This window comes from Postia placenta (genome assembly GCF_002117355.1).
Source record: "Postia placenta MAD-698-R-SB12 unplaced genomic scaffold POSPLAscaffold_4, whole genome shotgun sequence".
NCBI lineage: Eukaryota > Fungi > Basidiomycota > Agaricomycetes > Polyporales > Adustoporiaceae > Rhodonia > Rhodonia placenta.
The window spans coordinates 1264684-1290557 of record NW_020169835.1 but is presented as its reverse complement, the minus strand read 5'-3'; the positions used below and the strand labels follow the sequence as shown (position 1 = coordinate 1290557).

Genomic DNA, 25874 nt, shown 5'->3' with positions numbered 1-25874 from the left:
CATGTGAGCTGCCCGGCCGCCGTGAGAATCGAGATCACCTCATTACCGCCGGCCACCTGTTGTCACTGCGCTTTACTTACCACATTGCGGCTTGCCTTCGCGTTCATCTTAGTTGTTGCTGCACAGACATTCTGCTACCCATCGCATCACTATCTACTATCCAGCTTCGTAGCAATCTTATACAATGTCGTCTGAAAGCTGGCCACCACCGTTGAAGTACGAGGCAAAGTGGTATTCGGGGTTTCCCAGTCACTTACACTGCTCGCAGGGAATGGGTTGCGAAGTGCCTCGGGCAGATGACTGATACTAACAGGGCGGAAGCCCAGGCTGAGTTGCGACAGGTCATCGCGGATGCATTCATGAACAAAACGTTGTGGACGACAGACTGGGCGGGCGTTCAATTGCAAAGGTGTGCGCTCCCGTCTGCTGCTCGTCTCTCGCACTAAGGACTATTCGCCTTGAGCTTACTTCCAAGGGCGCCACCGGTTGTGAATCCTCTCAACAGCCTCAAGCGAAAATTGTGGGTTAGAGTCTCCCTGTCCTCTGCTTGCTTGCTAATCGGTCTGTATTCGAAGGAATGACACAAGCAGTACAAGCAATAAGAAATCCAAGAAGACTGCTGTCGCCAAGAATGCGGCCTCTAATGCGCTGGATTATACCGATGTGGCTGCCTTGAACCGCAGAGCGGCTCGATTCAAGCGGGAGCATGAAATTGAACGACAGAAGGGGCTACAGAGCCAGACAGGTCATGCACAAAATACCTTTTCTCATACGTTCTCATCACACTCGGATTCACCCTTCCATGGCGATGAACCAGAAGCGAACCCTGTGTGTCTTTGCTGTCCAGACGCGCAATTGGAAATACCTGACCTCTGCCATAGGATGTGCCGAACTGGGATCGGTTCACGATTGTCGGCACGTCCCAGGAAATCTACAAGGACTACTTGCGTTTAACTTCAGCGAGTGTTCCTTGTTTTGGGCGCGGCACGCTGCACTAACGTCACCGTCCACAGGAACCGAAACCCGAGCAGATTCGTCCGTATCCAGTGCTCCAGAAAACCCTCAACGAGCTGAAGAGGCACTGGCGTGAAAAGAAGAAATATACTTGGATATGCTCTCAGTTCAAGAGTCTGCGCCAAGACCTTACCGTGCGTGGTCACTAGCTGCTGACACGGACATTCGATTTCAGACGCTATTCTTGGACATTTCCAGGTTCAGCGCATCAAGAACGAGTTCACTGTCATGGTATACGAGAATCATGCGCGTATGGCGCTCGAAGTGGTTCGTTCTTACTCATGTTCTAGCACTACCTCTCACCTTTTCTCTTTACTTGCTCCAGGGCGACATGGTTGAATACAACCAATGTCAGTCCATGCTGCGCAACCTGTATGAACTCGGGATACCCGGCAAGAATGAAGAATTCACGGCATACCATATTCTGCTGTTGCTGCACGGCCGGAACCGAAGCGGTATGTCACGTTGTTTGGCTTCACTGCTGTTTCATTGTGTCAATAATCCCCTGCAGATTTGAATTTATACGTAGGTCAACTAACCGACATGCAGAAGGCCGACCACGCGGTGCGGCACGCCCTAGCTGTCCAGCGCGCGCTGGCGATGGGCAATTATCATTCCCTCTTTGACTTATACATGAGCGCGCCCAACATGGGAGCCTACATCATGGACCACTTCATCAGCAGGGAGCGAGTTCGGGCGCTGATAGTGATGACGAGAGCGTAAGTTGCGGCACGCTCTGATATGCGTGGCGTCGTGAAACTGAGTTTCCGCAGATACAAGACGTTGCCGCTGTCGTTCATCCAGAACGAGCTCGCATTCGAGACACTGGCCCACGCGCGCGAATGCTTGTCAGAGAACAGGGGAAGCTTCTTCCAGAACCCCAACGCCCCGGATACAGACAAGATTCTCGACTGCAAACCGGCACACATCCCGCTCGTGGAAGCCTTTGAGGAGAAGTATCGCAAGGTACAGATCAAGGGCGCTGTATAAGATTTCTGCTGCTCTTCCTGCCGTCCTCCCTCTCTCGTCCCTTGTCATCGACTCTCGCGCGTTGCCTCGGGGTTTTCTCCGGTCATGTCCGGCGTTACGTCCTCTGATCACCGGAAGCGGCGATGGTCGTCGGGGACCGCAGACACACTCGGCATTCGCTGCCGCTCCCATGGTACGTCCAGGTGAAGATGGTGGTTCTGCCTAGCTTTGCGGATGGGGGGTGGACGAGAGACCTTGTAGCATTCAATACTAATGTTATCATTGTACTTTTCCGCGCGTCCGTACCTGCATCTGTCCGCTATCGCACGATGTATCTCTCTAGTCCCGCATGCGCGCTGGTATAAACCGGCGCAACACAACCTCTCTGACCGAATAGTGCGTAAGACATGCCGGGGAGGAGAGCAGGTCCGGCGACATTCGTGAGCGGGCGGGTATTGTGACGTATGTGAGGATGAGTGTCTGAGCAAGGACCTCAGCCATGGGCGACACTGCTTGAGGGACGCATACGCACCTTTTGTACTTGCGAGTTGACACGGTTGACGGTGCTCAGCCAGGTCCAAGAGAAGGGAGATGCGTTGGCGAGATCAAAAGGCGACGACTCTTGGTCCGCGGGGTCTTCATACACGGGGAGCACGACGACAGCGAACCTACAGAATGTTAATGATACACGATGGCATGCGTGTGTGGATGCATACTCGGCATGGTGGAAGACCGGGCCTCGCTTGTACAAGAGCAGATCGACGCAGAACTTGATGCCGCCCTTGATGACCCAGCCGAGCGAGCGGTAGTAGTGGTACGCGGCATAGTGCACGAGGAACGGGTTGTCGAACCGGCCGGCGTAGAGGTCCAGCTCCAGCGTGCCAGGAATCGGAATCTGCGGCGCGCACTGCACGGACCGGAAGGCCGTCCAGACGTCCCGCAGGCTCATCGGCGCAGACTGCGACGGGGTGCGTTAGCGGGGGGGTCTGCAGGCGATGCGGGAGGGGCGTAGCTACCGTCGCGGGGTCGAGCACCGTCAGGCAGTCCAGGGTCCACATGAGGAAGAAGGCCTCCTGCAGCGTGAGCTGCAGGTGCTCCAGCGCGGGCACCTCCGCCTCGAAGGCGCGGTCGTCGTCCTCCTCGGGCGCGGGCGCGGGCGGCGGCGCGTCGGCGAGGGGCTGCTGGGGCTTCCAGGTCGCGCCCGAGGGGATGACGGTCGTGTGCTGCACCTCGCAGCCCGCGGCGAAGGCGGCCTCGGCCTCGGCGGCGGCCTGCGCCATGGCGGCGGCGCGGTCGCGCTTGAACTGCGTGCGCTCTGCCCTGCGCTTCTCGCGGACCTCCTCTGCGGTCATGTCTGCGGTGCGCGCGTGAGCACAAGCGGGGTGTGAGAGAGTAAGACGGACGGCGCACAGTGTCCGGCGGCGGCGCGCTTTGCGCTGATCTGGCGCGTGCGCCAGGAGGGCTCGCTGCGGGAGAGGTCGCCCTTGCCGAAGAAGCCGCGTGTCCAGAGGATGGCGAGGTCCTTGGCGTTGAGGACCCAGACGGAGCGGGTGGCGGGGTCGAAAACGCCCTCGCAATGGGGGTTGAGCACGCGGGTGCCTGCGAGGCCGAAGAGACCCAGGATGTGTGTCGACCATGTTGGCGGGGGCTGGTCGAGGACGAGGGGGAGGGGGTGTGCGTATAGTGTGTTGTTCTGGTGGCGGCGTGCGCCACCTTTGTTGCCTCCGCCTCTGCGGTTGTTTTTCTGGGTGATGAGGGACATGGCTGGTCAGAGTCAAATGCGATCGGCGGTGGCGCGTGCAGGGTGTAGCCCTAACCACACCTCGGGGTTAGGGGTGTGGGATGGTGCAAGGGTGATGTGATCGAGCCGTGATTTGCGAGTGACTGGCTGTGATTGGCTGGAGGACAGGCGGGTGAGGGCTCACTCCTCCAATTCCGAATGGCGGGATGCCTTTAACTGCTGCCCCCTCGTCCATTCCGGCCCTGTCCGTCCCCTCTCGTCAGGACTCGGTGCGTACCATCGTCAATCTCTTTCTTAAATCCACTGATCCCCGCCAATCCTCAGCCACCGTCATGTCCCCCTCCCCCTCCGTCCGTGCAGTTGCGCGCATTGCATTCCTGGCTTCAGATGCTCTTGTCTCGTCCGAGCCACCTCTTCCAGCCACCTCCCCTTTCACTGCGAGCTTTGCCACCCTTGCTTCCTCGGCCCTCCAGCCCCCTCGCCCCGTGAACCGCATCCCGTTCGGCGCAGACCCTGGCACGGCACTGTTACAAAGCCACCAACAAAATATCTCCGCGACAAGCCTCGTCTCGTACGTGACCCTCTCCCACCGCCAGGTGCTGCATCACCTCCTGCCACATCTAGCCGAGCTCTCCGACACCCCCACCGTCCTCCATGTCGCCATTGCACCCTCGGACGACCTCAGCGATGCACTAGTCCTGCGCGCCACTGTACCTCTCTGCATCTACTCTCGTTCGGCGCAGCAGGCACACGACCATGCGCTGCTCGCAAGCCGTATTGCCTTGGTCGAGGGCAAGGCTGTCTTGCACATTTTCCACGTCGGCACAGACGAAGAAGAGCTCAGTGAACTCGACGAGGGCGGTATTCACCCGTACCTGCTCGCGGAAAAGGCCTCGCCGATTTCACCCACCTCACCAAACGGACATACAAACGGGTTCGCGAACGGACATGCTAACGGTACCGCAAAGTCAAAGCCCGACGAGTCCGCTGCGCTCTATAAAGCGTATGAATCCGCCGCAATCTCCACCGTCGCCGTCCTGCGCCGTCCCCTCCGCGCTTTTGTCCCTCGCGGTTCTTCCACCTCGCATACGGTCATCTTCACCCTTGGTCCTGTCCCACCGTCCCTTGAGGTCGAGGACGTCCAATGGATCGACGTCTCGCTGCTCAAGCCGCTTCCCGCCGCCAAGATCGCAGCAGCGGTACCCGCTTCCGCGAAGACTGTTCTCGTCTGCGAACAGGTCAGCCGATGGAGCGTCAAATGGACGCCGCTTTTCCTCGAAGTCGTCAGCGCGCTCCAGGATGATCAAAGGGAAGAGCGACCGGTTGTACGGAGCGTCGCACTCCGAGATGTCAGCGGCCTCACCGTCCTAGACGTACAGAAACTTCTGCTCAAAGCAGGTGAGGACGCCAAGGAGCGGCTGTCCCTCGGTGCGCCCTTGTCCGAGAAAGCGAATGGCAGTGCAGCAGCGCCCGAAGTGCAGGCCCCCCATGTGCCAAAGCACGAATCCTCGTACACCACACTGCTCCAGACGCTCTTTGGCGAGCGACTCGAGATCGCGAACGACCCGGCGCTCGTCTCGCAGCTGGGCCCGGTAGCCACGAGCCCCGAGTTTACCCTTGGGCGCATCCGTGGTGAGGACGAAGCCGTGTCCAGGCTCGCGGTGGACGTCAAGGAGCTCCTAGGCGAGCCCGCGCTCCCGGAGGATCTGCATGCGCTGCTGAGTGAATGGCCACTGCTCAAGGGCAAGAACGACAGCAAGGGCAAGGGCAAGAGCAACGCCGCAGAGAAGGAGAAAGAACTCGGCGACAAGATCGCCGCCACACTGGAGCTTGCCGCCGCGAAGGGTCTGCTGACGGGCGCCGTGGCAGAGCGCGTCGTACGTGCACGCGGGGTGTTCCAGCAGGCCGCCGGCCTGCGACACAAGTCGCGCTGGATCATCGGGAGCGACGCGTGGGCGTACGACCTCGGCGCGTCCGGCCTGCACCACGCGATCGCGAGCGGGCTCGACGTGAACGTGCTCCTGCTCGACACCACGCCCTACTCCGCCCGCGCGGCCGACCCCGCGCGGCGCAAGCAGGACGTGGGCCTCTACGCCATGAACCACGGCGACGTCTACGTCGCGAGCGTCGCCGTGTACGCGAGCTACGCGCAGGTGCTGCAGGCGCTCGTCGAGGCGGACCGCTTCGCCGGGCCCAGCGTCGTGCTCGCGTACCTGCCGTACACAACAGAAGACGCGCCCGCGCTCGCGCTCCTCAAGGAGACCAAAAAGGCCGTCGACGCGGGCTTCTGGCCGCTCTACCGCTGGGACCCCGCGCGCGCGGAGCCGTTCGCGCTCGACTCGGACGCAATCAAGAACGAGCTGCAGCGCTTCCTCGACCGCCAGAACCACCTCAGCCAGCTCACGCGCGCCGCCGCGCAGCTGCCCGCGGAGCTCGTCGGCAGCCTCGGCGAGCGCCTGCGCGCGGCGCGCCGTGCGCGCGCGCAGAAGGCGTACGCGGAGCTGCTCACCGCGATCGACGCGCCGCCGCTGACGGTGCTGTACGCGAGCGATGGCGGGCGCGCGGAGAAGATGGCGAAGCGCTTCGCGGCGCGTGCGAAGATGCGCGGGCTGTCCGCGCGCGCGGCGGCGATGGACACGGTCGCGCTCGCGGACGTCGCGAAGGAGGAGTGGGTCGTGTTCGTGACGAGCGTCGCGGGCCAGGGCGAGTTCCCGCAGAACGGGCGCGCGCTCGTGAAGGCGGTGAGCGCGGCGGCGGCGCGCGGCGAGCGGCCGCTGGAGGGCGTCCGGTGCAGCGTGTTCGGGCTGGGCGACAGCCACTACTGGCCGCGCGCGGAGGACGCGCACTACTACAACAAGGCCGGGCGGGACCTCGATGCGCGCCTCGCGCAGCTGGGCGCGCAGCGGGTGGTGCCGCTCGGGCTCGGCGACGACCAGGACGCGGACGGCCCGGAGACGGGCTACAAGCTGTGGGAGCCGCGGATCTGGAAGGCGCTCGGCGTGGACGCGGTGGAGGTGCAGGAGGCGGAGCCCGAGCCGATCACGAACGAGCACATCAAGGTCGCGTCGCAGTACCTGCGCGGGACGATCAAAGAGGGGCTGGCGGACGGCAGCACGGGCGCGCTGGCGCCGAGCGACACGCAGCTGACGAAGTTCCACGGGATCTACCAGCAGGACGACCGCGACATCCGGGACGAGCGCGTCGCGCAGGGCGCGGAGCCCGCGTACTCGTTCATGATCCGCGTGCGCATGCCGGGCGGCGTGTGCGCGCCCGCGCAGTGGCTGCTGATGGACCGGATTGCGGACGAGCACGGGAACGGGACGTTCAAGATCACGACGCGGCAGACGTTCCAGTACCACGGCGTCATCAAGGGCCACCTCAAGTCTGCGATCCAGGACATCAACAGGGCGCTCCTGGACACGCTCGCTGCTTGCGGGGACGTGAACCGGTATGTTTCTCCCGTTCGTGAGGACGTGGTCTTGTTGCTGAGGGCCCTGCGACTGCGACAGAAACGTGATTGTGTCGGCGATCCCCTCCCTGACGAAATTGCACGGTCAGGCCTATGACTTTGCGAAGCGTGTCAGCGAACATCTGCTTCCCCGGACAACAGCGTACCACGAGATCTGGCTCGACAAGAAGCTGGTAGCTGGCGACGCATTGAAAGATGTCGAGCCTCTATACGGCGAGTTCTACCTCCCGCGCAAGGTATGCATCCTTCAGTACTTGGACACGTCGTCCGCTGTATTTTAAGTCCGCTTTCAATAGTTCAAAGTCGCCGTCGCTGTCCCTCCTACTAACGACGTGGACATTTTCGCCAACGACCTCGGCTTCATCGCCATCGCTGACGATAATGGTGACTTGGTCGGGTTCAATGTCTCTGCTGGAGGTGGTATGGGTGTCACTCACGGTAACAAGAAGACGTATCCCCGCCTGGGAGATGTCATCGGTTACTGCACTGTTGAGCAAGGTGTCGAGGTGGCTGAGAAGATCATGCTTGTCCAGAGAGATAACGGCAACCGCGAAGAGTGAGTCTATGCCATTGTGTTTGCCCTCTCATTGTTGACTGATTATCTGTGTTCCAGCCGCAAGGTATACAGTCATATGCAGAAAACCGCGAAATTTGAGTGCTAACGAGTTTGTTTCTTCAGAATGCCCGTTTGAAGTACACCATTGACCGGATGGGCTTGGAAAACTTCAAGGCTGAGGTCGAGCGACGACTCGGCTACAAGCTGCAGGCAGCACGTCCCTTCGCCTTCAACCGCAACGTGGACGACTACGGCTGGCACACGGGCGAGGACGGCAAGCACCACTACACCTGCTTCATCGAGAACGGCCGCGTCCAGGACGAGCCTGGCCGCGAGTTCAAGACCTGCCTCCGAGAAATCGCGAAGGTGCACAAGGGCGCGTTCAGAATGACCGCCAACCAGCATCTCCTCATCACCGACATCGCGACGGAGGATCTCCCGCGCATCAAGGCGCTCCTTGCCGAATACAAGCTGGACAACCTCAACCACACCGGGCTGAGACTCTCGTCGTCAGCTTGCGTTGCGTTCCCCACGTGTGGTCTTGCGATGGCCGAGTCGGAGCGGGTGTGTATACAGCCTCTACTATCATGCGTGTGTTCTCGCACTGACTGTCTGTTCTGCAGTATCTCCCCATCCTCATTGACAAGGTGGAGAAGATCTGCGAGGAAAACGGCCTCCGCAACGACTCTATAGTTATGAGAATGACTGGGTGCCCTAATGGTTGTGCGCGACCATACGTTGCGGGTGCGTCATCCTCGCCGGCTTCTGACATCGACGCGCGGCTCATAGCTTCTTTCCATGTCCCCAGAGGTCGCCTTCGTCGGCAAAGCGCCTGGCACTTACGCGATGCTCTTGGGGGGTGGTTACCACGGCCAGCGACTCAACAAGATCTACCGAGGTGCGTGCGCTTCCCCGGGCACTTGTCGACGCCAATCTCACATGGCTCGCATTTTTCAGAAACGGTCACCGAGCCTGAGATCCTCGCTATTCTCGGGCCCATGATCAAACACTACGCGCTCGAGCGTCTCTCGGGTGAGCACTTCGGCGACTTTGTTATCCGCGCGGGCTACATCGCAGCGACGACGGAGGGCAAGGCCTGGTACGACCGGATGGGCGGCGAAGGCGCGCACCGCGACACCGCTGCATAGTCCAGCTCTTTAGAGGCCCGACGACACGCGTCCACACAGTCTATTGCATCCTCTTCTATTTTGGCGGTTCGGGGAGGGGCGGGATTTACTCGGCAGACGTGAAAGACAGCCAGCCCACGGCATATATTTGGGTGTGGAGCTTCTGTACCCATAATACTCTTTTTTCTAGACGCACGCACACGTCCAATAGCAGCCAGCAAAGTAATGTACACCTATATATCATTTCCCATCGCACTGTTCTGTTTTTCAGACTGGCATCTTTCCACGGATGACGAGGGGCCCTCACATTAATTCGCGGCTCGTCGGGCCAGCAGCCTTATATGGCTTTACTTTTTGACTTTGCTTGCGCGAGAATCAAGTTCAACTTTTCACTTCATGGCTTCCGAGCCCCGGGAACTTCGTCGTATTTTTGCGTGCGCGGCCCATGCGCCATCTTGAATCGCGGGCTTTGATTCTTTTTCTTGCCTTACTCTGGACGGATCGCATCACATCCGGGAGTGCAACAGGGGCCCGAGGATTCTGCGGGAAACACTAACGGACACAACATGTGCGGGGGGGGAGAGACGGTGTGCGCGACACGAGTTCAATAACGGACATTCTGACACGACTGCGACGCTGCGGCTCTCACGCTTTCTTACTTGCTTCCGCCTCTGCGAACGTCTCCCGCAGCGCCGCGACGATCCGGTCGATGTCGCCGCGCTCCTCGTGCGTGACGGTGATGCCCATGTGGCTGCAGCAACAAGCCGGTCGGCGTCAGCGCCCACGCACACCACCACGAACGCCACGTACCCGATGCGGAAATACTTGTCTGGCGCAGCAGCGTTCTCGTCAGCACGGGCCTACACGGGCGGGAGCGGGGAGCGGGGAGCGCACGCACCCTTGTGGTCCTTGTGCAGGCCGCCCGCGACGACGACATCCTTCTGGAGCAGGCGCGGGACGACGTCGGGCGCGGCGAGCCCCGCGGGGAAGTACACGGCGGTCATGCCGTTCGCGGCGTACGCGGGGTCGCGCGGGAGCTGGCGCAGGCCGAGCGCGGCGCACGCGTCCTTGATGCGCGCGCTCGCGCGGCGGTGGGCCGCGAAGCGCTCCTCGAGCGACGGCGCGCCGCGCGTGATCTGCGTGAGCGACGCGTGGTACGCGTAGATGAGGTTCACGGGCGGCGTCGCGAAGTACGCCGCGCTGCCGGCCTCGTACGCGCGCATGACGGGGAGCCACCTGCGGGCGCGTCAGGCTCTCGTGCAAGAGAGGGAGGGGGGAGGGGAAAAGGAGCAGGGGGGACGCACTTCTTCCAGCTGGCGTAGTAGGACGCGACGGGGCGCGTGCGGGCCTCGAAGACCTGTGCAGTGCCGCGCTCGATGGGCATCGCGCGGCGGCAGTTCAGTAGCTCGGACGCACCTTGAGGGCCTTCTGGCTGGCGACGAGGATGCTGAGGCCGGGCGGGGTGCCGAGGCCCTTCTGGCTGGCGGTGAGCACGACGTCGAGGCCCCACGCGTCCATGCGGATGTCCTCGCTCGCGACGGAGCACACGGCGTCCATGACGACCTGTGCAAGGGTTGAGCTGAGCATCACGCGGCGCAGCGGTGTACGTGTACCAGGGTGTCCGGGGATACTCTCTGCACGGTGGCGGCGACGGCCTTGGCGTCGGACAGCACGCCGGTGGAGGTGTCGACGTGGGTGAAGGCGACGAGCTTGTACTTTTTGGCAGAGAGCGCCTTTGCGACCTCGTCGAGGTCGGCGGCGGTGCCAAAGTCGGCGCGGACCTCATCGACGTTGGCGCCGTAGGCTTGGAGGCTGTGTGCGTGAGCTGGTGAGTGCATGTGCTCGGGCGGGGGGCAGCGTGCGCACCATTCTGTGAAGCTGTCGCCAAAGTAGCCGCTGTTGAGGAGCAGGACGCTCTCGCCGGGTTCTACCAGGTTGGCGGCGACCTGTGTGGGTGGGCCGGGTCAAAGGGGGGAGGGGGACGGCGGGCGATGAGGGGGATCGGCGCACCTGATCCCAGCCAAGGGTTCCAGAGCCGGCGATGATGAAGGGCTGTGCGGTGGTGGAGTAGAGGACCTGGCGGGTCATGCGGAGGCAGTCGCCGAGAACGGGGACAAAGTCCGCGGACATGTGGGACATGGAGGGGTGTGCATTGGCATAGAGGACCTGCGGGGGGTGAGCAGAACGGAAGGGGCGCTGAAAGGCAAGAGACGGACGTCGTCTGCGACCTCGATGGGGCCGGGGATGCTGGCAGAAATTGGACGGTGAGATGGGCTGATCGGACGCGATCGAGCGCACTTACACTAAAAGCCTTGCGGGGGACATCAGAATCAGAGCATGGACATCGCACGTCGGTGCACTCACTTGTGTGGCTCCTGCAGGTGCGGGCGCAGAAAAGGCGACGGTGAGCACGGCACGAGACGGTCAGAATGGAAAGAGGGGTACCTGCTTGAAGGAAGACATGGTGCGCGCGGGGAGGAGGCGGGAGGCAAAAGGGGGGAAGAGGGACAAGCGAGCGAGCGCGGCGAGAGACTGGAAGGCGCGGTGGAGGAGGGGCACACGCGGAGACGACAGCGACGGGCGGGAAAGCATCGATCCGTCAGCTGACGGTACCAACCACTCGATGCTCGCGGGACATGCAAGGCCGCCGTCTTTATACAGGCCCTCGGCCACCCGGGCTCTGCGCTCGGAACCCCGTTGTCCTCGTTCCGCTCCATCGCCGCTGCACGCGGAAAGTGTTCCCAGTGTAGCCCCATCGTGCGCGGTCAACATTCACGGAGCAGCGCCAGGGCGCGCGCTGCCCGTCAATCGCCGCACCCAGGCCTCGTCCCCGCTCCTCCGGCTCCCCTCCGCCATACCCAGGCTAGCCGCAGATCCTTCCCCGCACCCAATGATGTATTCCCCGATCCGCATAGGGTACGTATATTACCAACAATGGTATACATCATGCAGGCCAAACTGCCGTGTACCCCGCTCGCGGAGAAATCTGCCAATACAATCGCAGATGGCACACGAGAAGCTCTCTGCGCGCAGGGTGTTCCCCACACTCGCTACTAGCCCAACGCCCCGCCCTGCCCCCCGCCCCCGCCCACCCCCGCGATCGTCCGCTGCAGGTCTGTCCACTCCGACTCCCGCGGCAGCGCCATGTCCCCAATGTCGTAGATGTACACCTTCCCGTCGCTCCCCCCCAGCGCCGCCCGCCGCCCGTCCTTGCGGTCCCACTGCAGCTTGTTCAGCGCCCGCCCCGCCCCCACCGCCGTCGTCACCGTCGACACCTGCCAGCCCGCCCGTCAGCGTCCGCGTCATCTCCAGCAACAGCGCGCCACCGCACGCACCTCAGTATCAATGTTCAGGTTCCATATATCGAACCGCCCCGAGCCGTCCACCGCCCCGAACAGCGCCGGGTGCGCCGGGTGCCACTTGACGTCGTACACATAGTCGTCCGCCTCGTCGAACGAGTGCAGCGGCCCCACCACCGCCGGCGCCGTGCTCGGCTTCGCGAGCGACTTGGCCCGCCACAGCTTCACCGTCCAGTCCACGCTGCACGTCAGGAACAGGTCCCCAAAGTCCACCGGGCCCAGCTGCGGGTGGAAGTCCAGCCCCGTCACCGGCCCCGCGTGCCCCCGGTACACGTCGTACTGGTTCAGCCCCGCCTTCGCCCCCGCGCGGTCGTACCGGTTCGCCTGGTACACGTTCCCCTCCTCCGTCCCCACCCAGAACGTCGTCGTCTCGTTCGCCGGGAAGTCCAGGCACGTGATCGCCACCTCCCCCGTCTTGTTGTGCCCCGCGTGCACCAGGTCGAGCGTTTCCTGCGCGCACAGCGCAGTGCAGTGTCAGCCAGAGGACGCGCCGGTGCGTGATGCGGGCACGACTGACCTGCGGTTGCGCGAGCATGTCCACGAGCCAGCTGCACACCATGCCGTCCGTGCTGCTCGTGATCAGGTTGTGTGCGTTCTGCGTGCCTACCATCTGCATGGCATACACCGGGTGCGTGTGCCCCGCCGCGGACAGCGGCGTCTTGAGCACGGGCAGGTGCTTTGACCGCGTGTCCCACAGGAGGATCTGCCCAGAGTACGTCCCGCCGAATATCAAATTCGAGTGGAACGGCGAGAACGTCACCGAGAGGACATCCGACTGGATGCAGCTTCATGGATACAAATTACACGGGCCGAAAACAATGGCACGCACCTGTGAATGGAACACAAACTCTGGTCGTTCAAGCAAGTGGAGGTTCCACACCGCAACAATGCCGTCGGGCTCGTTTAGTGCTGCCGGGTTCTTGTTGTACGATGCGCAGCAGAGCTCTGGGTACTGATGGTCACGTCAAGAAGCCTGTTACACGGAGAGGGGATATCGGACAAGCCTTCGGTGACCAGCTTATATCTGTGATGGATCTGTTCTTCCCATATCGCTCGTCGTAAAATGCACAGACACATTTTACCCTCCGTCCTTCCGTGTCCTCACTGGAGTCATAGAAACGGTCATATGCATAGCAGCTTGTAATGTAATCTCACTCACCCTCCGCTTTCCGTACCAATGGTATAATCCCGCACATAGTCATAATTGTCGTTAAGTGCTCGTTGGATGATCTTCGTTGAATGCTCCACAAAGTCAAGAAATTCGGGCGCCGTGAAGATGCTCATCTTCTCTTCCTCCGTCATCTCTGCAAAATCAAGAGTTGAACGTTATGAGCAGCAAGCCCCATGAAGCAGAGCACGAACCTCGGATTACCTGCTCAATCTCCTTGTCGAGCAGCACGCTCTCCTCTTCGAGCTGCTTCTCTCGCGCTGCCTGCTCGGCCTCTAGCGCCTCCCGTTCTCTTTGCGCACGGTCGAGCGCGTCATCATCGTCCGATTCTGAGGACTCGCTCTCAATATCCATGGTCTGCACCTCCTTATTGTAGATCACCCGCTCCTGCACAACCGCACCGCGCATGAGCTACAGTGCACGCGCCACACGACATGACCGGCGCCACACACCTTCTGCGGCAGCTCGAACAGCTCCTGCTCGACGTCAATGAGGTCCGGAACCATCCGCGGCGTCATGACCCTGGGCCGTTGGCCGTATGAGACCCCGCGCGCGCACACAGTGCGGGGGGGAGACGCACCGTTCGATGACATTGTCCGTGCCGCCGTTCGCGGACTGCACGAACGTCGTGCCGAGGCTCACGCGGTCGGACGCGCCGTCGCTCTGGCGGCTCATGCGCCCGGAGAGCGAGAGCGAGAGCGCGGACGGGCCCGCGATGGCGGGGCTCGAGGTCTGCCCGAGCGCAGGCGTGCCCGGCATGGACGACGCGGGCGAGTCGTTCGCGCTGTCCGCGCTGCGCCCGATGTTCGTGCCGAGGAGCGAGGTGACGAGGTCGTCCACGTCGCGGCGGGCGGTGGAGGGGCCTGCGGTCTGCGGCGCGCGTCTAGTGTCAGAGACGCTGCGCGGGGCGGAGGCTGCTACGCACCTCGGACGCGCGACGCTCTGCGTCTGCCTTCTGGCGGTCGGCCCTGGCTTTGCGCAGTGCCTCGAGCTTTGCGCGCTTGGCCTCGATTTCTGCTCTGCGTTTGTCGGACATGGTGCGCGGGTATCGTCGCTTGCGTAGGGGGGCAGATGCACCGTTGGCTGGGAGTAAGGAATGAGAGTGGGAGACGATGAAGGCGCGCTGTTGACGCGCTGTTTGGCGCCCCGATCTCGATCGACCCCGGTCGATCTACAGTGCATTCAAGATTCCGGACGGGACTCTGTCTGATATGGTACATATTTACAGTGGGTGACCACAAAACAGCCCCTCCGGAGAGTGCCATTCACGAGGCACTGTGTCCGTGCTATAAGACATCTACGAAAAGTGTGCGCAACCTTATGGGCCGAGCAGGATCATGACATCTGTTGCGCGGGAGTTCTGCTCCGGGCCAGCTTAAGCGTCTGAAGTCTTGAGCGGTGCAACGTGACGGATGATGACGATTCCGAGAGGTAGCGGCGCACGGTAGACAAGAGCGTAGTATTGTCGTCGACGGATATGAGCAATTGACTCTATTGGAAGACGGTACAGAGAACAGGATAACCCCCAATGCGGGTAGACAGCTCTAGTTGTCTCGGAAAGTGTACGCTGTGCCCGTCGAAAGACTGGCTCTTAGTCTCACCATTGAAATGGCAAAAGACATACATGAGAATGCATGTTTGGGGGTAGATCGGTGACAGAAACGGTGGCTGTGAAAGTAAGTACGTGGTAAAGGATAATAGGGTGCACCGTCCTGAGAACACGTCTACTTTGGTTGAGGACAAGTGAAGTATTACTATTACCACCAGATTCCGGCACAGGGATTGTGGGCGACGTTGAACAATGGGTGAGTACAACTCGACCCGGGCAACATGGCGCATGAAAAGAATGTGTCTTGACAACAGCATGCATGCTGAGTCCGCTGGAGAGAGATCGGTTTCACCAGGGACAGGAGAGATTCTCGTACTGCGTTTTGGATGCGTACACCGTGACCGTATTGACCTTAGGCCCGGCCTTCGCTGTGATGCCTCAGTAAGTATTATGGGTATTATGGTACAGCGATCACGTCACTCTGTAGACCTAACCCCAAATCGAGGTTGAGACATCACAGGTTTCAGCCACCATCAAACCTTGTTGCAGAACTGGCAAGCCGTCCGCCGCAACATCCGCCGTCAACACGGCGGGCCGACAGACCAAGCAGCGACCACCGACCGTCTATCCCCACCGGCACCGACACCCTCCACACCAACGCGATGGCCCCCACCAAGAAGTCCAAGGCTGCCAAGTCCACCGAGTCCATCTCCTCCCGTCTCGCCCTCGTCGTCAAGTCGGGCAAGTACTACCTCGGCTACAAGTCCGCCCTCAAGCAGATGCGCAATGGCAAGGGTGAGTGCGCTCGCTGAACTTCGTCTCCGGGGACTGGAGCGTGAGGCTGAGAAGGTCCCTTGTGCTGACCCCGAGTGCTGTGTGTAGCCAAGCTCATCTTGATCGCGGGTAACTGCCCCCCGCTGCGCAAGTCGGAGATCGAGTACTATGCCATGCTCTCCAAGACGTCTGTGCACCACTTTGCCGGCACGAACGTTGCGCTCGGTACTGCTGCTGGAAAGCTCTTCCGTGTTGGGTCAGTCGCGTCTTCATTTGCATGTCCGCTTATGCTGATATCTGCCATTTTCTAGTGTCATGACCGTCACCGACCCTGGAGACAGCGACCTCCTCGCCGTTGCTGAGGGTGCGGCCGCATAAAATATTATACCGAGTCGTGGTGTGGGACGGGTCGTTATGATAGGCATGTATGACTTACTCTATTGCTCTCGATACCTGCTATGGAGAATTCATGCTCCTGCTTTCATCCATGATGCTGTGGCAAATCTGCTGAGGCCCTCCCAATCTCGCCAAGACAGACTGTTGGATGTTCATGACCCGCCTTGAGTTTTTACACGAGCCCTTCTAAGATTCCACCGCAAGCTACGCAGGGAAATCGACGACATAAGAGTGGGTGATGCTCACGCAATGCGTATCCCACTGGCATACCTCTTCATTCCTGGTTGTAGATTATACATGCCCATCGCAATCACAGATAATTCCAGTGCGCGATTTTACACGAAGGCATAAAGAGCAAGAAGTCAGTAGCGGTCAGAGAAGCGAGGGCGACATTCCCAGGACAGCTCGTGGGCCTTGACTGGCATAGTCGGTTTTTGACACGAAGTTCTTTCCTGCAGAATCATTGAATGCAATCTGTAATACATGGGTACTGTCAGCGAACAATGTAAGATGCAGCAGGAATTATTACCTTCGCAACAATGCTCGCACCCAAGAACGACGCTAGGCCGTCTCCCTTTTCTCTGTATTCTGCAAAGTACTCTGGGATCTTGAGTGTACGAATCACTCGGGGTTGTACCTCATTCAACTGATCAGCGCTGAACACCATGTAGGCATTGAGGCGGGTCTGCAACGCAGCTCCGAGACCTGCGTGCCTTGTAAGAACTCGCACATATAAGAGCGAAAAGAAGCATACCCCTGACATGCTTGGTGATCTCCCCGGTCACAAACAACCCTTGCCACATATATGACCGCTGGTCGACCTCCGCCCGGCTGACCGCCTCCCCCAGCGCCACTTGCAAGGGCAAGTCCGGTAACTTCGCCTTGCCCTTTCCTTTCCTTCCGCGTGCCGCCAAGTCAAAGAGGGGTTCACAGAATCGGTGCCGCTCCTTGCCCACCGTCACCGTCTTCCCCCGCCACTGCACTTCCACCAAATCCTTGGCCTCAATTTCTCGCGCCTTGGCCTGCTCCGCGGCGTTCCCTCGCGCGGCTTTCTTGCGCATCCCGCTTTCAATAACGGCCTTTTCTCTCCCCGCGACGACGATCGCAGCGATGTTGATATCGCCATTCGCGTCGAGCTCGACCGCTTCACGTGCCGCGCCCGCCTCACCCTCTGTCAATACCTTGATGTGGTCCTCCGCCCACAGCTGCAGGGCAAATTCCTCGAGGGCCGCTTGTTGCGCCACGTCGTCTGCCGGAGGCGGTGGCGCGCCCTCACCCGGTTCTGCGAGCGCGGCCATCACGGTCTGGTTGCTGCGCAGCAGGCCTGCGAGGTACCTCTTGCAGTCGTCCATCCCAACATTGACGCTCGTGCGTGCACCGCCAAGCACGAAGCCGTCATAGATGGGCGTAATGTCCGTCCACTCGAGGTCAACATCCACAATGACACCACTGAGCTGGCTCGAGGCGGTCAGCGCGGCGTAGAACTGTGCGGTCGGCCGTTCAAGCACTCCGAAGGCGGCTACGTTGAGCCGCTCGAAAAAGAGCTGGCAGACGCGCTCGTACGCGTCGCGCGAGAAGCCGGACGGCAGCGTGAGCAGGACGGGCGACTCCATCTGCAAGCGGCGGAGGTGAAGCGCGGTAAAGAGGCAGTACTTCCTGTACGTATTGGTGGAGCGTTTGATTCGAGGCATAGCAAGAGAAGATGGGAACACACGTACCAGAGGGCTTCGGCTTGCACCCAGTCGCTGATGTCTCCGGTGGCGAATGGCCAATAAATGGCTAGATCTTGACCAGCCGCCAGGGCATCATCTAGCTGCGTTCCTACCAGATAATCCGTAGTCTTGGCGTTCTGAACAGAGGGCGGAGACCGTGGTTTGGAGGTCGAGGAGCCCTCCTGTGTATCTACATCCGGGGCGCTCTCGTCGATAGAAGAAGTGCCCAGACTCTTCGGTAGCCCGACACGAGCCAAGATTTCCTGAAGATGGACTTTTTCAGTAAGAAGGAATGCAGTGCGCCGGTAGAGTGGATACAATAGAGGGCGGCTTAAGGAGGTCGTGAAGACCGAGGCCGGCGCGTATGGACGAGCGACCAGTGTCAAGAATCACGATGAGGGAGTCTCGAAATGAAGTACCGCTCATGGCAGTGACACGCTTCTGAACAGCAGTATGACTGGTGAAGTACAACAGAATAAGCACAGAGCTGAACCAACGGAAACCACGCAGCCACAAGCGGATTGCAAGAATGAGCTCAGTCACGTGTCTGATGCGTCTATAAGCGCCGAGAGCTTCTGGCTACAACCTCAGGCTCTTAGTGCAATAGTGATATCATTTGTGATCAAAATCCTTGGTACTCGCATGTAAAAGAAAATAGCATTGGTACTGATATTGCTCATGGACACTGAATTTATCATGCATAATCAGATGCCTAGATTTCTCTTTTGCTAGACCTCTGGGACGAGTATATTCTACACTACCTAAAGACAATTGCTTCAATTTGAGTCGTCAGCGTGCAATTCACATGGAACATTGAAGCAAAAGTATCAAATTCATTACATGGAACATGATCGCACGACGAAATTTGAAGTCAATACAATGAATCAATGAGACAGCTTCGATACATCTTTCAAGATTAGATGCAAGCCTTTCGGATCGCGAGACTCAATGATCGTGGTCGGGATCCAAAGTAGACCAGTCAAGACGCGTGACAATATCCTCCAGAATGTCACCATGCATGCCAATGAACTTAACAACCGCTATGATCTTTTTCGGACCTTTGCCCCGACTGACAGGCAAATGCGAGTCAGTCGATGAAGCGAGTACAAGGACAATCAAGAAGTGGTCTGTGATTGAGGCAGGTAATGAAGACATGCCCTTGATTTAAGCACATAAAATGGGTGATAATGGAGTGTGCAGTAGGATATCGTGAATCGCTTTATTGGCGGTAGAGGGCCCCTCCGAAAACGCGTGTTCAACCGGCGAGAAATAGAAACACCTGCGTAAAGCATTTCAGACGCGATGCTTTTTCGAGGCCCTCATCGTCCAGAAAATAGACATAGTCAAGGAGAGACGTCATGCACGAGCGAAGGGGAAAGTTGCAGAGGTCCCCATAAGGTGGCGGCTGTGGGGAGCCCCGCGTAAGACGTGGATGTGGAACACGGACTATGGGGCTATTATGGTTAAAGCAAATTTAGTACGGCGGACACGCGAGGCTACTCTGTGGGATCGTGCTTGGTGGTGCCGCAGAGAGCAAGGCAGCCCTCCATTGTGAAATGGGTCCAATAGTCTTGGGAAAGCGAACACTGTCCTCATTGAAGATCCGCGTATCCCTCGTTTCGTCAAAAACCCGATGAGGGGCTTGCACAACCATGGGTAGATATGCAATGCCTACACAGTGAGAAATCATCTGGAGCGGTAGGTTTAGTGCCTCTGAAACTTAGGATTGATTTTTATGATTCCGTTGACAGAATTTATACTTGATGAGAAATTAGGAGGAGGAGGTTGAAATCGCGACAACAGCCTCGAGCTTACCAACGGCGTGCAGGCGCAGATTTGAGCGAGCCTTCTCAAGTGCTTGATAAAAAAGGTCGCAACGAATTGCAGTCCCGAATTTCTGGCCTGAATCTGTACGATTGTGTAGGCTCCAGAGGGGTGATTGAACACGAGAGCCCCCAAATGAAGGTTGATCGCAACGATGACCGTCCATAAGTAGTACAAGAGTGCAAGGTTGCAGATTCGGTCCAGATCCTTTTGATCTTTGTCTTTGAGGACATGATGTTGCGTGAGTGCGGTTCATGAGCTAATAGCACGTCGTTATTCGCGTCAAACACAGGTAATTAGACTTCGGACAGGCTTTCGGCAGAGGACTGAGGATACAGTACGACAGCCGGAGTTCCACACGCGTCGCGCTGGGCACGTGATTGAAGCGCTGGTACGCGTCCGAGTCGCGGCCGCGACTTGCGGCGCAGGCTTTCTACGGTCTGCCACACACCATAGCATAGCGAGTCCGCGACTGTTGGGTTGTACTTGAAGCTGCTTACTGTATATAATGCATGGATCATGAACGTCGCAGCCGGCATGTCGCGCTCCGTGTGATGAAGTACGACAGTTCTGCGGGCCTTGAACGGTCTTGAGAATCACAGGCCCCAGTCGTACCATTGCCCACCACGTTCATATAGCCCTTGACGTTCTTCGCCCGCAGTGTCACTTCCACGCAGGACACCTGAACTGGTGTCGCAGTTGGAGTGTTAGGGCACACATTCACCAGACTGACCATGTCGTACTCCTCTCTCGATATTCCCGCTTCTGGGGCGCAGCCATTTACAGACTATACTCGTTGGCGTCTTCGCTGTTCCGACGACGGTCGGCATATCTGGCATTACCTCCATACAGACGAAGAGTGCAAGGACTGGCCGCAGTCTGACATTGACAAGTACTGGCTGGGTCTCCCGCTGAGCACGCCTGCGCTTCCGACGCCCAAAGATGCACTCGGGGCTGCTCGCAACGGGTACACCTTCTACAAACGTCTCCAGGATGCCGACGGACACTGGCCAGGCGAGTATGGAGGCCCTATGTTCCTGCTCCCTGGGCTAGTCATTGGCTCGTACATAACAGGGATGGGCTTCACTCACGAGGAGCGGTTGGAGATGATACGGTATCTCATCAACCTTGCGCATCCTGACGACGGTGGTTGGGGCTTGTATGTCGCATGTGTACCATTCTCGAGTTTTGCACTGAATAAATATATGGCAGACATATTGAAGGCGAGTCCACCGCTTTCGGTACGGCGCTGAACTATTGCGTGATGCGCATTCTCGGCGTATCACCCGAACATCCGACCTTGGTCAAAGCTAGAGCGACACTGCACAAACTTGGTGGTGCAACGGGCGTCCCTTCATGGGGCAAATTCTGGCTAGCGGTTCTGAATGTGTATGACTGGGATGGTAACAATCCCATTCCCCCGGAGCTATGGTCAGTACCTTCTAGGTTCATCCGATGTTTGTAAGACGTCAGGCAATCAGCGTTCCGCATAACATGTTTCTTCGTCCCCACTTCCTTCTACATACTGTGTTGTACTGGCTGTTGGCAGACCCCCCGTGTTGGCAGGCGTGACCTGCCGCCAATCTGTCAGCAGCATCTCCCCAAATCTCTCGAGACGTGCGCGACGTCCGATTAGATATTTTAGCTCTTGGGTCAATCAGGAAGAGCGTACCGACGTGGGGGTCTGCAAACTGCCCGGTAAGACGCAGTAGCTGCGATTCCTGCCCAGACCTGTGATAATGTGCAGCTGTATATGGCATACTTTACGGTCCTAGCAATCTCATCTTTATGAGTACTCGTGCTCACACTACACCATAGGCTATTTCCGGACTTTGTTCCGTTCCACCCTCACAAATGGTGGATCCATACGCGGACTGTCTATATACCCATGGCGTACCTCTATGCGCTGCGCTTCAAAATGGAGGAGAACGACTTGATTTTGTCTCTCCGCCAGGTATGGATGTTGTCAAGTCGCAACCAATAGTCGCTAAGAACGTTCTAGGAACTATACCCCACAGACTACTACAAGATCGACTGGCCGGCGCAGCGGAATAATGTCTGCCCCGTCGACCTCTATTGTCCACACTCCCGCCTCTTCGATGCGGCTTACTCGATCCTCTCCGTATACGAGGCCTGTGCGGTTCCGCCGCTCCGTCGACTGGCTATGCAAAAGTGCTACCAACTCATCGTCCAGGAGGACGAGAACACGGGATACCAGACTCTGGGTCCGGTATCCAAGATGATGAACCTCGTTGTACGCTGGCTCGTTGACGGTCCGGAAAGCGACGCGTACAAGCGACATCGCGAGACGCGTGCAGATTTCTTGTGGATCGGCGGCGAGGGCATGCGCATGTGCGGCACGAACGGTTCACAGCTGTGGGACATAGCATTCATCACGCAGGCGCTCGTCGAGACTGGGCTCGGACACGAGGAAGAAAACAAGGAGAGCCTCATACGCGCGCTCGGGTGGCTCGACCAATGCCAGATACAGCAAAATCCAAAGCACTTTGAGGTATCATACCGACACGCAACAAAGGGCGCGTGGCCGTTCAGCACGAGGACGCAGGGATACACTGTAAGTGACTGTACAGGAGAAGGCCTCAAGGCCGTCCTCTACATTCAAGAGCATCTCGAGTGAGCGCACCGTTCTATAACGAGCCTGCTGTGGCTGATCCATGCTCAGCTTCGCGCCCAAGCTAGTGTCAGAAAAGCGAATGTGCGATAGCGTCGATCTCTTGCTTGGGATGCAGAACGCGAATGGGGGGTTTGCAAGCTATGAGCTCATCCGGGGTCCTTCGTGGTTAGAGATGTTGAATCCTGCAGAAGTGTTCGGTATGGCTCGTTCGGAAGTACCTTGATGCGTCCACAACGTGCTAAACACCTGACAGGGGACATCATGATTGAACATAGTTATCCAGAATGCACGACCTCGGTCATCACAGCCCTGTCTATCTTCCGGAAACACTATCCGCAGTACCGCTCTGCGGATATACAGTGCGTGCGGCTTCCTTCATCCGGACAAAACGACAGCTAATGACCGTTTCGACCGCATAGGCGCGTCATCGACCGTGCGGTTGATTACCTCCACCGGGCGCAGACGCCCGAGGGTGGTTGGATTGGTTCATGGGGCATTTGCTTTACTTACGCTGCGCAATTCGCTTGCGAGAGTCTCGCACTTGTGGGCGAGACATACGAGACTAGTCTTTACGCACGGAAGGCGTGTGAGTTACTTCTGCGGCACCAAAGGGCAGATGGTGGTTGGGGAGAAAGTTACAAGGCGAGTAAATGTCCCTTTGCCGTATATCACTGCGATGCTGACACGGTTATACGCCTCATAATATATGCCCACTTCCACGCAATAATCCTGTATCCCTCCATCGACTAGTCGTGTGAGACAAGCACCTGGGTTGAACATGAGCGGACGCAGACAATTCAAACATGCTGGGCAACAATGGCTCTCATTTATGCTCGTTACCCCAAGGCAGATCCCATCGAGCGCGCTGTGCGTCTTGTGATGTCGCGTCAACATCCGGTATGTAACCTCCTTGTTTAATGTCTGTACCGCTCGCTATATTCCTCTCCTGTAGGATGGTTCGTGGCCTCAGGAGGCTATGGAAGGCATTTTTAACAAGAGCGTCACAATCGCATATCCGAACTTCAAGTTCTCCTTTACGATTTGGATGCTTGGACGTGCGCATCGGTACCTCGCTGAGTTGAAAATCCAAAAGACCTGAGAGCGCGGTACCGCGCGAGCGTGCCTAGACCCATATCTCGCCATGATGCTATACATTGCATAGGTTTCACATGTCTGCGAGCATCCTACCGTCTCATCTGAGACCTTGTATATGGACAAAACTTTCGGAGGCGGGCAGACGATAACAGGATTTCTACAATATAGCGATGGTCGTAAGTTAGTTCGTGCTACGAAAACAACAGCGTCATGAGAGCGTCATGAAAGCGTGGTGTGGCAGGAAGGAAGGAATCAGACATGAGACCGGGGATGCGGTAAATTGTTCGAGGGTGCGCTATCATCGTCATCGTCCTCCTCCTCCGCCCATTCGCCTGTGCCATCAATCAGCCCTGCATTCTCCAATTCCTTGAATCTGGCCTCAAACGCTGGATACCCTACTCGGGCCTGTGGCGGCATTTCGCGTATAGGCGGGAGAGTAAGGTACTGCGGCCTCGAAAGCTGCGTAGCCGAATCTGGTAGCTTTTGGCGACGAACAGTGAGCTCGCGCAACATTTCCAGCTTTGTGAGTGTGCGAAGGTTCTCGCATGGTTCGGACTCGATATCCATAGGATTGTCGTGCCGTGCTGGTTCACCTAAGCGTGTTCGTTTATGTGATGTCTGCGATAAGGACAAAGATATGTCGCGATGGCCTCGGCGAGATGGTTTGACAGGTAGTGCAAATGCGAGGAAGGATGGCATATTTGCCCCGGGTAGGCTGGGTGGTTTGCGAGGAGGCAGGGGTATTGGATCTCGTGCTGGTTTCAAATGGGATGACTGAGAACCAAGAGTTGATGTGTGGCCAAGTAAATCATGGTGCATTTCCCTAACATGGTCAACAAGCTGTATATGCCTCCCGAATACAGAAGAACATCCTGATTGCTTCTTCAGTGGATATTCATCAAAAATTTGATTAATCATACCATAAACAGGACAAGGCAGATTCATCCTCGACAAATGGCTGAGCAATACATGCTGTTGCAGGTCATATTCGGAGGCATGAAGACGACCTGAGCATTTCATCAAGCGGCATTGAAAGGTTTCCTGTATAGAGATGACAATCAGTCCTGCTCAAATACCAAAATGGAACATTTTTACATGCTGCACTTCCTCTGCAGTGTGATATTGCAAATGCTGGTAAGAAAACACCATAAACATGAGTAAAATACACAAAAAATGAGTATGACTTGTAAAACAGAGAAAAATGAACAAAGACAGTATTGACAAAAACACAACTGTGACATTCATCATTGATGAAATCAATGCACAACTATTCACTCTAGCCCCTCACTTTCCAGTCATGATGGACTTCAACCAAATGACAAAGACATCTCATACTGTGAGTCATTCCACTAATTCCTGGAATGCATCACAAGCTGAGATGTCACCTTCATAGTAGAGCCAGCTTACATTATATTCAAAAGCTGACCAAATAAGTACAGCCTCCTGAGTGTACATCAATCATATCAAAGTGCTTTGTGATGTGCTCTCCAGTATTAAAAATCAAAATGGCCTAGTACACACCTCCAAAAAAGTCTCTCTACTATTCAACTTTGCAGGACAGGGTCCCCACTCGCATGGAATTAGTGTTGCCTGCAATGTGTTTTTTGCAACTTGAACCACATTGTGTAGGGAAAAAGCTATGTCCATCAACCTCAGATGGTTGACGCTTCCAGTGCTGTTGACCTAATGTTGGATGTAGTATTCAAGGTGCCACTAACAACACAGCAATTTTCATGGACATGGAACAAAGAGGACCAAACAATGTGACAGCTGTCACACTGAAGTGTGATATTGGCATTGAAATGCATGGTCAGGTACAAGCTTGCAAGCTCAGGCATGCTATCAGCCAGGGGCTGGAGGCCCCTATCATAGTATGAAATGGTCATTCATGATGTATGTATCACATGTTGTTGGAATGACAGTGCGATGGGTGATGGGCACATTTGTCCACAGGCTAGGCAATGCCCATGAGGGACAATTGCGTGCTATACATACATCACATGTGGTCATTTTATACCACAAATGGGGTGTCGCGACTTGAGGTCTAGCGACAGGGGAAAACCTAAAAGAGCTGGGGGCGTCTGACTGATTCTCACCGAAGCGATGGTGAGCAGTGCTCAAACCTAAGGCTAGGGACAAGAAATGTATTAGTTAGTAAAGGTAAGTAAAGGATACAAATGAGAGCTTACTGACCTAGGGACAAGAGGTCGAAACTGAGGTCCCTAGGGCAGCAGAGGCTGGTTTATATACATGGGAAGATTTAGGGCAGGCTGTGCACGTTGGTCCGTGCGCAGCTGGTCTGTGCGCAGCATGCCGACGCGGCCCCGGGGGCCGGTGAGTCAAAGCGGCTGTGTCAGCGGGGCCCGAGCTGTGCCGTGCACTGCCGTCCTATCTAATCTGATCGTACAGTAGATAATGATGTGTCCGTATCGGGCAGGTAGTACAGAGGTCGCGGGTTCGAGCCCGCGAAAAGGAAAAAATTAAAA

General features: G+C 57.6%; 9 protein-coding genes across 9 annotated transcripts; 4 read left to right on the top strand and 5 right to left on the bottom strand.

The window, feature by feature from the left end:
* Window positions 1-184: 184 nt before the first annotated feature.
* On the top strand, window positions 185-2004 carry POSPLADRAFT_1045307 (hypothetical protein; the record flags this gene model as incomplete). The annotated part of the gene is made up of 10 exons (XM_024478726.1): window positions 185-216; window positions 269-409; window positions 464-520; window positions 576-828; window positions 882-959; window positions 1014-1148; window positions 1213-1281; window positions 1340-1469; window positions 1526-1733; window positions 1788-2004. The coding sequence occupies 10 exons, from the start codon at window positions 185-187 to the stop codon at window positions 2002-2004; spliced, it is 1320 nt and encodes a 439-aa protein (XP_024340999.1).
* A 318-nt stretch (window positions 2005-2322) lies between these two features.
* POSPLADRAFT_1137972 (hypothetical protein) lies at window positions 2323-3745 on the bottom strand (the record flags this gene model as incomplete). Its single annotated transcript, XM_024484855.1, has 5 exons — window positions 2323-2463; window positions 2516-2651; window positions 2700-2941; window positions 3000-3337; window positions 3394-3745. 5 exons carry the CDS (start codon window positions 3743-3745, stop codon window positions 2323-2325), a joined length of 1209 nt encoding a protein of 402 aa, XP_024340998.1.
* Window positions 3746-4056: 311 nt separating this feature from the next.
* POSPLADRAFT_1137761 (hypothetical protein) lies at window positions 4057-8897 on the top strand (the record flags this gene model as incomplete). The annotated part of the gene is made up of 8 exons (XM_024484830.1): window positions 4057-5942; window positions 6519-7172; window positions 7234-7429; window positions 7490-7749; window positions 7860-8313; window positions 8373-8493; window positions 8558-8647; window positions 8707-8897. 8 exons carry the CDS (start codon window positions 4057-4059, stop codon window positions 8895-8897), a joined length of 3852 nt encoding a protein of 1283 aa, XP_024340997.1.
* A 136-nt stretch (window positions 8898-9033) lies between these two features.
* On the bottom strand, window positions 9034-11426 carry POSPLADRAFT_1065496 (hypothetical protein). The gene is made up of 12 exons (XM_024481955.1): window positions 11322-11426; window positions 11241-11251; window positions 11179-11187; window positions 11093-11123; window positions 10887-11042; window positions 10743-10822; window positions 10490-10688; window positions 10293-10439; window positions 10181-10233; window positions 9775-10112; window positions 9687-9705; window positions 9034-9627 (listed from the first exon to the last, which is right to left on the bottom strand). The coding sequence occupies exons 1-12, from the start codon at window positions 11337-11339 to the stop codon at window positions 9522-9524; spliced, it is 1167 nt and encodes a 388-aa protein (XP_024340996.1). The 5' UTR covers window positions 11340-11426; the 3' UTR covers window positions 9034-9521.
* A 439-nt stretch (window positions 11427-11865) lies between these two features.
* On the bottom strand, window positions 11866-14439 carry POSPLADRAFT_1179844 (hypothetical protein; the record flags this gene model as incomplete). Its single annotated transcript, XM_024488704.1, has 9 exons — window positions 11866-12151; window positions 12212-12685; window positions 12753-13010; window positions 13065-13187; window positions 13216-13339; window positions 13395-13539; window positions 13598-13695; window positions 14056-14273; window positions 14329-14439. The coding sequence occupies 9 exons, from the start codon at window positions 14437-14439 to the stop codon at window positions 11930-11932; spliced, it is 1773 nt and encodes a 590-aa protein (XP_024340995.1). The 3' UTR covers window positions 11866-11929.
* A 1148-nt stretch (window positions 14440-15587) lies between these two features.
* On the top strand, window positions 15588-16104 carry POSPLADRAFT_1179841 (hypothetical protein; the record flags this gene model as incomplete). The annotated part of the gene is made up of 3 exons (XM_024488703.1): window positions 15588-15747; window positions 15835-15982; window positions 16038-16104. The coding sequence occupies exons 1-3, from the start codon at window positions 15615-15617 to the stop codon at window positions 16102-16104; spliced, it is 348 nt and encodes a 115-aa protein (XP_024340994.1). The 5' UTR covers window positions 15588-15614.
* A 390-nt stretch (window positions 16105-16494) lies between these two features.
* POSPLADRAFT_1045301 (hypothetical protein) lies at window positions 16495-18260 on the bottom strand (the record flags this gene model as incomplete). The annotated part of the gene is made up of 5 exons (XM_024478725.1): window positions 16495-16596; window positions 16652-16827; window positions 16877-17778; window positions 17841-18097; window positions 18153-18260. The coding sequence occupies 5 exons, from the start codon at window positions 18258-18260 to the stop codon at window positions 16495-16497; spliced, it is 1545 nt and encodes a 514-aa protein (XP_024340993.1).
* Window positions 18261-20392: 2132 nt separating this feature from the next.
* Window positions 20393-23549, top strand: POSPLADRAFT_1069633 (hypothetical protein; the record flags this gene model as incomplete). The annotated part of the gene is made up of 9 exons (XM_024482360.1): window positions 20393-20817; window positions 20871-21089; window positions 21477-21612; window positions 21661-22292; window positions 22342-22490; window positions 22547-22652; window positions 22713-22935; window positions 23044-23190; window positions 23246-23549. The coding sequence occupies 9 exons, from the start codon at window positions 20393-20395 to the stop codon at window positions 23390-23392; spliced, it is 2184 nt and encodes a 727-aa protein (XP_024340992.1). The 3' UTR covers window positions 23393-23549.
* Window positions 23550-23640: 91 nt separating this feature from the next.
* Window positions 23641-23955, bottom strand: POSPLADRAFT_1054805 (hypothetical protein; the record flags this gene model as incomplete). Its single annotated transcript, XM_024480561.1, has 1 exon — window positions 23641-23955. The coding sequence occupies one exon, from the start codon at window positions 23953-23955 to the stop codon at window positions 23641-23643; it is 315 nt and encodes a 104-aa protein (XP_024340991.1).
* Between the last annotated feature and the right edge of the window lie 1919 nt (window positions 23956-25874).

Bases quoted from the DNA above. Each gene is read 5' to 3' on its own strand.
- POSPLADRAFT_1065496 (XM_024481955.1), bottom strand. The intron at 10,234-10,292 runs GTGCGTCCGAGC...GGCACTGCACAG, and splicing joins CCAGCCAGAAGGCCCTCAAG to GTCTTCGAGGCCCGCACGCG. The intron at 10,113-10,180 runs GTGCGTCCCCCC...ACGCGCCCGCAG, and splicing joins TACTACGCCAGCTGGAAGAA to GTGGCTCCCCGTCATGCGCG.